This window comes from Helianthus annuus, chromosome 4 (assembly GCF_002127325.2).
Source record: "Helianthus annuus cultivar XRQ/B chromosome 4, HanXRQr2.0-SUNRISE, whole genome shotgun sequence".
In the NCBI taxonomy this organism is placed as follows: Eukaryota; Viridiplantae; Streptophyta; class Magnoliopsida; order Asterales; family Asteraceae; genus Helianthus; species Helianthus annuus.
In genome coordinates this window covers 166015100-166029234 of record NC_035436.2, presented here as the reverse complement: position 1 = coordinate 166029234, position 14135 = coordinate 166015100, and the positions used below count along the sequence as shown (strand labels likewise).

Below are 14135 nucleotides of genomic sequence, written 5' to 3'. Positions count from 1 at the left end.
TGTGCATTTTAAAAAAAGTTTTAGTTTGAACATCAAACAGAAAACCAATTTTATTACATGGGTTTTAAATCCAACCAAACTGATATTTCTCTAGGTTTAATTGAATTACGCACATATTCTTTTGGGTCCATACTGAAAATCATGAGAAAATCATAAGATGAATAACTCAATACACTAACAAGTGGATGCATCGAGTGTAATAGTGAAAAATATATTATAATGTAAGAGATAGATCTATATATATTTAATTATGGGCTTGATGCAAGACCGAGTCCTAAAAGGTGTTCTACCCGATGAATGAACATGATATAACACGACAAAGAGTTGACTTATATTGTTAAACATTCGTCATTCTTGTTGTTTGTATATGGCGACTAATTCAATATAGTTAAGAAGAATTTAAAGTTGAAACATTCCATTTAAGTTCCAGATGAAAACGACAATCTCAAGACTTTCTGTGATACTTGGTAAATTAAACAAGTTTCTATATAACTAATTCCCACCAGTATTTGTCTTTTGTCTTAAACACGTTATTTTAGTTCTTCATTTGCTCAAACGTGGAATGCCTAAGTTTGAGTAGTGGACATAGAATTAATGTTTTTGGTTGAATGAAACTATTATACACAAAAAGTACATGATGGCATCCCTAATACTATTGGGTATGGGAAGGATAGTCTCCAAAGAACTATCCACCACACAAGCGTCACCTAGATATTGGAGAAGGACCCTTCCCTTGGAGAGTATCCAAGGGTGTGGGGATGTTCCTCCTCCAATTTTTTTATGATTATTTATTTGATTTAAATAATTAATGAAAACAAAGTAAATAAAAGTAAAAAAAAATTACATTTAAATAAAACCTAAAAAAACAACAACCTAAAGTTACATTTAAATAAAAAAAAAACACACCTAAAAAAAACCTAGAGTTACATTTAAATTAAAAAAAAAACACACTTAAAAAAACCTAAAGTTACATTTAAAAAAAAAACTACACTCCACTACTCCATTTTTTCCTAATTTTGTCCTTCATCATTTGTAAAATAGGACGGTCTTCCGGTAGACAGCAGCTAAGGTCGGCCGTCATTATTTTCCATTCCTCCAACTCGTGCGCTTCTTGTTGCTTCTTTAGCTTCTCCTCGACTAGTTTTTTTTTTCATCTTTACCTTTTCGATTTGCGTGTCGTTAAAGATTTCCTTGAATGATTTCAACTCGGCCATAACACCTTCCAACCTCGAACCACCACCACTTCCTGATGCGGCTTGTTTCCTTTTTTCAGCCGCTATTTTTTTACTTTTGTCCCTTCCTGGGGGACGTTCTCCATCTTCAATCGGCTCCTCCTCATAGTCGGGCTCGTCGTTGATATTTATTTGTGAACCACCGGTTGAACCTCCAACGCTATAACTTCTTGACTCGGAAGTTTTAGACCGTTTCGTTGCTCGTTTCGCGTGTGCAACCTCATTTTGACATCCCTTCCATTTTGGTTGATCCTTTACAACTAGCCAAGCACGAACATGTGGGAAAGGAGCTTTGCTCTCATTTTCGTATAAACGCACCGCTTCATTGAAAACATTTTCGTGGTTCCCCCACTCGGTTTGTTGGCGAGAGTTGTGTTATAAAACCCACAAAAGCGTTGGATCAACGTATTCATCTTGCGCCACTTCGAGCTGATAGAATCAATGGTTCTGTACTCGCCTTGTTCCATAAGCCCGTGGAATATATCAAGGGCTTCTTGCCAAAACGAATCGCTTAGTTGATTGTTACCTACAAGTTAGTAACAATAATAATAATATTTTGTAAGAAAAATATAGTGTACAAATAAATTTTTAATAACAACAACAATAATATAATGTACAAATAATATTTAATAACGATAATAAAATAACAATAATAATATTTTACCGATTACAGGAGACGTTGAAGAATTAATATATGCTTTCGCCAACGCCTCTTCCTCAATTTTTGTCCATTGTTGCATTTGTTTGGCCGGTGCGTCTTCCTTTTTACCCTTTCCCTTTCCCTTTTGATTTTTCTTTTTTGAAGGTTCAGGTTGCGTTTCTGGCACAACCTCTATCTCATCATCTTGTTCCTCGATTTGTGTTTGAGGTGCTTGTGGCATGTTGGGTTGTTGCATTTGATATGGGTTGAACGGCATGTTGGGTTGTTGCATTTGCATTGGGTTGAACGGGTATTGGTTGAAAGCGTTTGGCATTTGTTGGTAACCCGCAAAAGCGTTGTCCATTACGGGTGTGTAGCCGGATGACAAAAACGTGTGTGAACTTGAGTTGGGATTATTTGGGTTGTAGGGATCCATAAATTTTTTTAAGGTTGGGAGAGGTTTTTTTTTTTATAAAAATGGGAGAAAAGTGGGAGTAGTTTGGTAAAAAAAAGTGGGGTGAAAAGGGGTTTAATTTATAGTGGTTGGGTGAAATTTTTTTTTTTTTATTTTTTAAATGGTTGCAAGTTACGGTTGAGGGCCCACCCATTCAAAAAGCTTGGCCCGTCTCCAACGTTACAATTCCGACGTTTTTGCCGTGCCGGGCCCCAAGGGGGCGGTGTTTGACGAGGCTAAGGGGGGGGGGGGGGGGACGGCCCTCTGCCGATCCCCACACCCAATGGTCTAATATAGTTTTGTTTTATGATCATATCACTCATAAATATATGTGACCCGGTTAGCATGAATGAGTTATATTTCGTCAAATTTAGCCTAATTTTCTACATGGTTCAGCTTATTTCTACATAATAGCTCATAATATTCATGAAGTAATAATTAAGAACCCTTTGATGAACTTTTTATTTAATAAAAAAGATTCATGCAATGATTTTAATTTATTTTAACAACTATTTCTGTATTTTCTAAAATAAATACATCAATACTTACATTTTGCAAGGTTTAAAGTCTCAAACTTATGATTGTGAAATACAGTGCTTAACCACTAGAATTTTGACCCAGGGGACATTCTTGCAGTAATTTGAGTAATTGACATATTGTTTTGCGGATAGAGGTTAACTGCATGAGGTTAAGAATATTTAAATTATAGTTAGGTTACATGTTGGCTAAATGGCATCTGGTTTTGAGTTTGATATTTTCAAATTATGATATTAACTACCTTAACAACTAGCACAAGTAACCGTTATAAAAAATAATAATTTAGGAATGCCATCTATTTCTATGCCACAATTATTGCCGTTTGAATAGGTAAACATAGAATATAAAATAGGCAGCATTGTTTCCTATGCAACACAGACCAATGATTATTAACATATCCAATACCTGTCGATCTGATTTGGGTATCTTGGTTCAATGATGGTGATATGATCCATTTTGATGAATTCTAAGCATGGTTAGCTTGGAAGTTGGTAGTACACTAAACAAGTCATGTATGTGTTATATGGATAGAAATACACATACACATACATTATGATTGAATAATAGATCTAAATTCAAACCGATCATTTGAGAAAACTGGTATAAATTTGTAATTATGTAATTTGTTTGTTTGGCTGCCCTGTTTTAGGGTGGTCGTTGTGTTCGTTTTAATAAAGTTTAATTACTTTTCAAAAATAAAAATAAACATACAACCATCGCGAATTATAAAGGGCGTTATTTTTTTCTTAAAGCATGTTTAAGACTATGGGGTATGGAAAAGGTTTGGGTTGGGTTGGGTTGGGTTAGGGGCATTGTTCGACACGTGGCACTTGTGAGCTCCATCAGTCCACACCCAAAAAAGTGGGGTGTGGAAGAGGCGTGGATTAGCGGCGTGGGGGTGCCATGTGTATCAAATTTTTTTTTTGTTATTCGTTTACCAGCAAATTGTTTGCGGTTTCACGTTCATGAACTATGTACTTCCTCCGTTTGGGTTGGGGTTTGTGAAGTCCCTTCATCTGAACTTCAATAATAGCTTTCCCGACCGTCACCACTGTTGATAATAATATTTCCGCTCCATCGTCGGATGAGGATGACAAAACAAATTTATCATACGAATCGCTTGAACTTGAAGAATCCATTGTATATATTTTTTTGGAGGTTGGTAGTGGTTTTTGAATTTTTTATAGTAAAAATGATAAGTATTGTTTGATATATATAGATTATAAATAAAAGATTTTTTTTAAATAGTCGTTGGCCAACGGCTAGCCCAACGGTCATATGCCACCAACCAATACTAGCCAGCCAAGTCAGCTCCCCCCCCCCCCCCCCCGCCTCACGCCAGGCTTTAAAGCCACGCTAGTGGGACAACGCCGTAGCCAACGCTGGCACGGTATGGGTTAGCCGGCGTTGCCTGGCATCCCCCGCCCAAAAAACACCCCACTCCCGCTAGTCTAATACATTATGGTCAAGGCCAACAAAATACATATGGTCCTCAGTTTGACACAAGAAAAATAACTCGGGATTATGTGAAATGAAAAACTGATTAACCGAATTATTGTATGCAATTCGGTTCAGGGATTATAACCTGTTCGGTTTTTGCCTAAAGTAATTAACCTCATGTTCATGTTGGATATCAATCAATAAACCCGAACACAATTAAATATGCAGAATTGTAATGATGCTGCGATAGTTGTTTGATATCTTGGTACAGGAAAAATGTTCGGTGAATACATATATATATACACACATACCCTACAAGACAGTTATGAGAACGTCTGGAAGTTATTTGGCGCTAAAAACCGTTTGACGACACAACTTCCAAATCCGTCCCAACATAACCTTCGAATTAATCTTAACATAATCTTAAAAATAGTTCTAAAGCTGCCAGTTACATGATACATACAAATATAACATATACGAATATATATAATTAAGTGTACATATGTACAGTAATTCAAAGCAGAATTATTCAACTATAGCTAATTGATTCAAACACCATTATCAGCGGTAAATCTTTAGATTTAAACAGCCATTACATATGTTTAATATTTCACAAATAGAGTGTAACAACACCCACAACATCAAATCCCTGCAAACCTCCATCTCTTCCCGTTACCTCATATTGCAAACCCTTTTATAAAATACTCATTTTCCCATAACAACAAATTACACTACAAGAATTCCCGTCTGATACGAGGAGATGAAGTGATCGGCATAGCTTTTCTGCAGCGACGACATGTCGTCGGTATAAGGGTCATTGAAAATTTTTGTTTTTAATCAACCATCACCACGACGGGTCATCGCAATAGGTTCGTAATAGGTTAAGCGGGAACAATGAAAATATGGGCGCCACATCAAATATGTATCCCACGACAAGTTGTCGGTTTCCATTTATTTTATTACAATGCTTTCACCGTCGAGATTGCCCCGATCTATCCCGATGAAAATATGGGCGCCACATCAAAAAGGATGGCAATATTTGCATCACCCTAATTGATGAGGAAGTGTCAAAAGTGTCTAAGCCGTGCTGGAAGTGTCTAACACACTCTCACAAGCACAAATGAACAAATGCAAGAAACGAGCCACTTGATGAATGAAAACAGAAACTGATGCAAGAATCAAATAAAATCCAACAAATACAAGTTGCAAGGTCAAAACGAAGGTGAAAACAAAGATAAAGATAATTATCAGTTTGTTATGATAATTTGACAGTTTGTATTACCATTAATTAAATTATGTAATTTGCGGGTTTGTGATTATAACTAGTTCTTAATTTACTCTTCTGTTATATAATTATTTTGTAAGATTATAAAAAAAATTAGAAAAACCAAAAACCTTTTAGCGACGGGAATGTTGTCGGAAAATGTTTAAAGTTTATTTATTTAATTATTAAACACCTTTAGCGCTGAGATGTCGTCGCTAAAGGATGATTTTTCTTAAATTTTAATAAAAAAAAGCTCATTGTTTTTCACTTTTTGACGACATGTAATCAGGATCGGGTAATATTTATTTTTTTTTTAATTTCTTTAATCTTGGAAATTAGTTTTCGGTACCCTTACCCGGTGACACGTCGTCCGAATAGGGGGACCATTTGCGACAATATTTTTGCGACATCATGGAACGCTTTTAGGGAAGGAGCTATGAGGACGTGTGGGATTGTGACGACATGTTGTCAGGACGGCTATATGCCGACGACATGTCGTCAGTAAATGCCAACGTATCAGTAAATGCCGAAGAATAAATATATTTTTTAGGTGTAACGTTTTTTTTTTCTTTAACGTTTTTTTTTATTTTAATGTATTGTTTTTTATTTAATGCAATGACTTTTAATTTTATAAAACATATAAATTAATTAAAAATGAAAATTAATTTAATTGAGTAATGATGACAAAGGGCTTTTTGACTACGGCCTCAACTTGCATAACGCCTCATAAAGCCCCTTGGTGACTTGACATGCCACATGTCGCATAACGCCCCCAAAAGGGCCTTATGACTACGGATGGCCTTATAGTGAAAGCTGCGCAAACACTCATCAAAGGTCCGCAAGCTTGTCTGCATTTCCAGACTTTCATTAATCCAGACGCCACCGTTGGACAATCTCTTCATGTCCGTTGCATTCGGACCTGGACATGTTGACACCGTTACAGAAGGTGTAGCATTAGTTCTTGCAACTGTTAATTAACAAATTATTGCAGCTCACATGATATCTGACCGGGAACGTACATGCTCCTATTTGAATGACTTATTAATTATTCCGTGCATATGCAGTAAGCTTCTTAAGTGGCGGGGATTTGAGAATTGGTCTTGAACGAAGTTTATTGCAGCCGGTTAGAATCGTTGATCACATTTGTTTGGAGTTCAATTCACTAAAGATAAGGCTCTACTTTATAAACAGTTGTAATTATTAATAAAAATAAAGGTATAATATAAATTAAGGGTAAAGATCAAATAGGAAGTTTATTTTGGCTAGGAAGTATAGGAAGTAATCTTAGCCGTTCATCATATTTTTTTAAATTTTTGTACGCGGTGGCATTTTCGTCTTTTTACATTATCATATCTTCGTTCTAATTCAATTACAGATTCTGTTACTTCTTTTCTTAGTTCATCACTCTCATAACATAATTGAAGGTTCTGTAACCCTAAATCACCGTCGATTGCAAATTCATCTCTTTTCAAACATTAATCTTGTATCGTTCGTCAATTCGATAACTTCAATGTCTTCTTCAAACTCTGCTGGTATGTTTAGCTTCAATTCGGAGTAAAATTTTGTTATTTTTTCTGAATTTCTTTGTTTTACGTTTTATAATTCGTGGTTCTGTAAGTAATATTTGATTTTTCATAAGTTTAATAGTTATTGTTGTATAATTAAACATAATTTGTTTGTTTTTTTTCTTCATCATTTATTGCGTTTTAGTGAAGAGTTGCGTTTTATGATATTAATTAAATTGTATGAATATAAAACTTTTATTTTTATGTTATATAAAGCTTTAACTGTCTATAACTGTTATTGTTGTACAATGTTTTGTTTATTCATCATTTTATGCGTTTTACTGAATGTATTGCGTTTTATGATTTTTTAGATAATAGTTCATATACAAACCTTAAAGGTTTGTATTTCATATATTATTTTTAACTTATTTTTATGATTTAATATTAAACACATTATTATATAGGATGTATTGCGTTTTATGATTATTTGTTAAGTGTTTCAGATCATATGATGCGTTTTACTGAAGCTGTTGCTTTTTATGCTTTTTATCCATATTAGTCTATATATAAACTTTAAATGTTTGAATTTTAAATTTTTATTAATATATTTTTTGGTTTATCAATAAAAACATTATTATGTAAGATGAATTGCGTTTTAAAGTTTTTTTTAATTGTTTCAGATAACATTTCCAAGTGGGAGGAACGTGTATGCATAAACAGTGGAAGAAAGTTTTTCAAACCTAAAGTCAGTGGATCCATTACACCTGCTGTTGGAATGTTTTTTAAGTCATTTGATGAGGCTTTTGCGTTTTATCAGAGATATGCACTTGCTGCAGGTTTTTCTGCAAGAAAAAAATACCTCTTGGACAAATGGTGATGGTTTAGTGAAAATAAGATATATTGTCTGTTCAAAAGAAGGATTTCATGTTAGCAAAGAAATAGATTCTGGTTCAGTTGAGAATAGTAAAAAGATTGTTAGACGTAATAGAGGTTCAAAAAGAGTTGGATGCAATGCTCATGTGAAATTAATATTAGAGAACAATAATATGTATAAAATCTACTACTTTGAAGAAGAACATAATCATATCTTTGTGGAAGATGAAGATATTCATTTCTTGCCGGCTGCACGAAGTATCGATTATGTGAAAGAAAGTTTTATATCTGGATTGTCAGCAATCAATATTGGACCTGTTAAAGCATTCAATATTATGAAAACAATGTATGGTGGTTTTGGTGAAGTTGGTGCTAGTAAAGTTGATTGTAAGAATTATAGAAGGGATTTGAATCTTTATATCGGAGAGTATGATGCAGAAATGGTAGTTAGGCGTCTTATTAGGAAGAAAGAATGCTGTCCGGGTTTCACATGTGATTATGTTATTGGTGAAGATAGAAGATTGAAAGGGCTTTTCTGGGCTGATGAGCAATCAAAAAAAAAAATTATACAGTTTTTGGTGACATATTTGGTTTTGATGCTACTTATAAATCAAACAAGTAAGTTTTTTTTCATTTATTGCGTTATATATTCTATTGCGTTATACATTCTGTTCTAATTTCTAATGCTTTTTTAATTTGTTTTTTATGCAGGTATGATTTGGTTTTTGTTCCATTTACTGGTATTGATAATCATTATAGGAATGTCACATTTGGTGGTGCATTACTTGGTTCGGAGACTGCAGATTCTTATAGATGGCTTTTAAGGTGTTTTGTTAATGCTTTTGGAAGTGAGCCTAAAGTTGTTGTTACTGATCAAGATGCTGCAATGAAGAGAGCTATTAAGGATGTACTTTCAAGAAGTAGGCATAGGTTATGTATGTGGCACATATGGGAGAAATTGAAGACAAAGGTATTAACTGCGTTTTATGATATAACAAACTGAAATTTTAATTGTTTTATTATTGCGTTTTATGTATTATACAATAAGATCACCAAATATTTTTATCAATAGAATTACAAAACAATTGCGTTTTACCATCAATTCATTATGTTTATCATTTTCAATATATTGTTTTTAAATTATTGCGTTTTATGTTTTATAATATTATTACTTTTTTATTCAGGTTGGTCCTGTTTTGTCTGCAAACACTGATTTTAATACAAGAATGACTCATGTTGTTTGGAATGATACTATTAGTCCAGAAGATTTTGAAACTGAGTGGCATTCAATAATGTCTACTTTTGGATTGGAAAATCATGAGTGGTTAAAAGATATGTACGATCTTCGATTTGACTGGATTCCTGCTTATTACCATGGAGAGGATTTGGCTGGTCTTATGCGTACTACTTCGAGATGTGAAAGCGAGAATTACTTCTTTGGTCAGATTTGCAATCCAAGATGTACACTTGTTGAATTTTTCACTCATTTTGAGACTGCAATGGATATTCAAAGGCATGAGCATAGGAGGAATGATCATGATACAAGGTATATTGAGTCTAAGCCCTGGAGTGACTTTGTATTGGAGAAACAAGCATCAGAAATATACACCAAAACAATTTTTAAGGATATTCAGATTGAAATTGATGCTGCCATTACAAAGTGTATGTCAAAGTCTCTTGATATTGTGGGTGATGTTCAATATTTTGAAATAAAGGATTTCAGACAGCCATGCACATCTTTTTTGAAGGTATTTTTTAAATTTATATATTTTTAAATATCTATTGCGTTTTATTATTCCATCATTCATTGCGTTTTATCATTATATGAAAATATAGTTTTATCTGTATTATAATTAAGATTCATTGCGTTTTATATTTAATTTCACTAATTTTATATAGCTTTTTAATCTTATTTACAGGTGCAATACAGCAAACAAGAAGATGGATTAACAATAAGTTGTTCTTGCAAACGGTTTGAACAATTTGGTATATTATGCCGGCATATATTTTACGTTTTACGGTATGATGATATAAATGAGTTTCCTAGAAGATATGTTCATAGAAGATGGATGAGAGATGTTGTTTCTGTTGGATCAAATCATTCAAATATTCGGTTTGATGAAATTGGTAGGAATAGTGAAATTGATAAAGTTTATAGAGAAATCGTTGTTGCAAATGAGTATGTGGTTAATAGGCTGGTTGGCGATATAGATGAGTTGTGTCGTTACAGGGATCATATTAAAAGTTATATTGATAAAGCGGATGAGGTTATGGTTGCTGCGCCGCCTCCTAGTCGCAAAGAAAGATTTGCTGAAATTGGAGGGAACATAGAAAAATCAGATTCTATTATTCGTGTGCCGATCAAAACAAGGACCAAAGGATGCGGTGTACAAAAAAGGATCAAGTCAAATCGTGAGATTGCAATTCAGAAATCATCAAAGATCCAGAAATCGTGCCGTGTATGTGGTGAAAAAGGACATAACAGTCGCACATGTAAAGATAAGGTTTCTTCTAATGCTATAGGTTCTAGCAATGCAATGTAATTATGTATAGAAATTCTGACAAAATCAGATATCAATAAGTAAAAAAAAATTTGTCATTGCGTTTTATGATGTATATGTTTCATCTCATTTTATTACTGAGTTTTATAATATCCATCATATTTATCAGTATGTTTTGGTTAATTGCGTTTTATCATACCAACAATATATTGTAATTGCGTTTTATACATAAACAATATAATTTAAATTGTATTTTTTGATTAATGCGTTTTATTGTAACATAGATCATAGAACAAATTAAACACGAAATGATGACAACACTAAGATTCCAAAAGGGATTTCAAAATCACATGACAGCTTTTTTTGGAAAGTTGCGTTTTATGATAACAGTATATTGTTATTCCGTTTTATAGATAGAACAATATACTTTAATATGTTTTTTTTTATTATTGCGTTTTATTGTAACACATATTAAACATAAAATTAAACAAGAAATTCAAGTAGATATAATAAACATTGCGTTATATAGATAATGATAGTTCTAAACAAAGATGATTTTTTCAAGCAACAAAAATAACAAAAATAACTAGCATGATCAGCTTCATGGATCAAAGTTTGTTTCTTCATCGGATGAAAACCCTAAGCTTCCATCAGGGATTTCTTCATCACTTTCAGATTCAACCCAAAGTTCAACCTGTGAGAGTACTGCGTTTTGAAGCTTCTCTGCAAATTTGCTAGCAGAGTTGTTGATGATTGGTATTTCGGATAACTGCTTCAAAAAACTTATATCCTCACTGGTAGATATGTCCTTTGGGTCATACATCTGCACCTCACCATCGTCCCAAGTCACTGAAACTTTGAAAGTTTCTTCAATGAACTCCCAAGATGTAACCTGGGCATCTTCAGTTTCTGTTTGATTCGGATTACCATATCTTTTGTGTAGAATTCTGAACAGTGCGGCTGTTTGATCTGTGTAACAAGAAGGTGGTATACCTATTTCGTTCATCCTTTTCAAAACATTTTCATTGCAGTTTTGAAGGACAGAAGCAACGGAATGGTATTTTATTTTTTTTCCATCAAGGAATTGAAGAAAGAAATTGCCTCTTTTAACCCACCAAACTGATAGTTGTTGATTATCCATTTTAGGGTTTGTGTGTGTTGGGTATTTTGGTGTTTTTTGGTGTATGATGAGAGAAATGTGAAAATAGTTTAGGGTTTCTGTTCTTATATAATCTACTGGTAGAGGAATTTGAATCAATTTGTCTTAATAATAATAATGATTATTTTTTATTTTTTTCTTTTAATTGATATTTCCATCATATATACAGTATTTATATCAGGAATCTAAAAGGCTTTTTAAGGCTTTTGGTCTAATCATTTCTTGTCATTAAGATATCAGTTTATTTTATTTGTTTTTTGTATTTTATAAATTTAAAAAAAAAAATCAATGCGTTATAAATATATTGCGTTATATGTTTGGAAAAGAATAATTAGAAAAAATATTGCGTTTTATAGTTTTTAGCATTTTAATACATTGTAATAATTTAAAAAGACAATAGCATATATTAAAATGTTGCGTTTTATAAATTTTATATAATTGTATAAATTGTTTACAAAATAATGATTTAATATTTTTAAATGATACATATTGCGTTTTAAGATAACAAAAAAATAACTGATATTTTAAAATAAAAAACATTGCGTTTTATAGTAAGTAGCATTTTTAACTCAAAGTAACTAGCATGATCAAGAAAATAATGATTTATATAAAAACCAAGATAAATGAAAAAACATTGCGTTTTATAATAAGTATCATTTCAAAATCAAAGTAAACCAGCAAGAGCAAGCCTGTCTTTAATCCTATCTAAACTAGTTTCATAAGATTGTTTTTTAAGTTTCGCACTGAGGTCTCGAAACGTCTTTGAGTCTTCAATAACATAATCTCTTTGTTCGTTGATTTCGTGCAATAATATCTTTGCGATGAACTTTCTTCTTAAATCTTCAAGTTGTGCGGTCTGCTTGTTGACTGGTTTTTTGTTTTTAACCTTCTTGATATTTGCAGGTACTTCATATTCCACGTTAAACCCACAATCCCATTTTTCGACTGGTTCTCCTTTATAACATTCCATATGACGCATTGTGAATATACCACAATCAATGCCATTATGTTGTGTCCTCCATTTCATCTGCATTCTAACAGGGATTATTCCCTTTATATCATCTGCTTTTTCATGTCCAACAGATTTAAGGTAAGCTGCCAAAGCATCCCTCTATAGAAAAAAAAAAACAAAAAACAAAACAAAAAGATTAGGTGGTTTATATTTGTGTTTTAAAAGGATAATTAAGAATACTTACTGTATTTTCAGGGACATTTCCATATTTAGATTCATTTGTTTCTTCTTTCGCACTGTTGTCAATGATGAATATTTGTTTCTCTTCAAGATTGAAAGATATAACAAAGAAATGCTGTATATGGAGAATCGGGACAAGGATAATTTTAAAATCCTTTATGCTTTTTAGCTTTGCACCTTGAAGAATTTTTTCTATGTTCATTGTGAATGCTTTTATCATCTTTCCTTTATTTTCAGATTCTTCCTTGTCACAATTTGGTAAAGCCTGTATAAAATAGAACAAATTAACATATTATTGCGTTTTATGAAGGTAAATAAACATAGAGCTGTGTTTTATGAAGTTAATAAAACATACAGCTGCGTTTTATAAAACATCATTCAAACAAAGAAATCATTGCGTTTTATTAAAGAAATAAAAATTCTATTGCGTTTTATAAAACATAATTCAATCAAACTTCAAAATTCTTCATTATACGAATAAGAAAAATTGCGTTTTAAATATCATACCAGCATTCGAATAGTACAGAAAAATCGTGGAGATTTGTTGTCTTTTGATCTTCTTTTTTCTTCTTCATTCAAAATATAAGACCAACAATTGATTACTTCTCCGGTGATTTCCAATCCTGGCCTCATTGTTTCAGCAGCATATCTATATAGAAATGCATGTTCTTTAATTTCAAAGAGAATATCCCTGCAAAAAAAAATATAATAATAATAATTAAATTATAATATTTTGATTTTTGTTTTTTTGTTTTAGTGTATATAAATGAATTTTTACATCATTTCTCCTTTTGCATGGAACGCATATCCCGATATGTTGTTTTCGTGTGCTGTTCTTGATTCCTTCATTGCTACTTGTCTTAGATAATATGGTGAACAAAATACTTCAGGAACATTTTTCTCTCGATCTGGTCGTACCATCTTTGTGATTATTTCTTCTGTTTTGCTTATATCAGTTGTTGGTTGTTCTTGATGAACTGATTTTGCAGGTGTTTTATACTGATCTTCTTGTGGGTGTAGGAATGATGTGTTTTGAAGTAGATCACTGATTTCCTTTTCAGTATCCTGTTCTTCAATTCTATCAAACATTGTTTGTATTCCAGTAATTTGAACATCTTGTTCGATTGTTTTTTTTCAGATTCCGCTTGAATTTCGGTTTGTTCACCGTGTCCAGTAGCATCAACTTCAACTTCATTTTCATCAACATTTGAAGGCAACTGAGAAATTTTCAAATCAAAGGATGGTACCTCATCATCATTAAATTTCTTTAGATTTGATTTTTTTTCTTCTTCATCTGTCTTTTTGATAATCTCCAACATTAATGATGGAGTTTCTTCG

General features: G+C 32.6%; 1 protein-coding gene across 1 annotated transcript; it reads left to right on the top strand.

The window, feature by feature from the left end:
• The first annotated feature begins 7077 nt into the window (after positions 1-7077).
• LOC110933882 (protein FAR1-RELATED SEQUENCE 5-like) lies at positions 7078-10554 on the top strand. Its single transcript, XM_022177085.2, has 7 exons — positions 7078-7099; positions 7753-7908; positions 7991-8452; positions 8494-8563; positions 8657-8915; positions 9130-9693; positions 9865-10554. Exons 1-7 carry the CDS (start codon positions 7078-7080, stop codon positions 10486-10488), a joined length of 2157 nt encoding a protein of 718 aa, XP_022032777.1. The 3' UTR covers positions 10489-10554.
• Positions 10555-14135: the final 3581 nt, after the last annotated feature.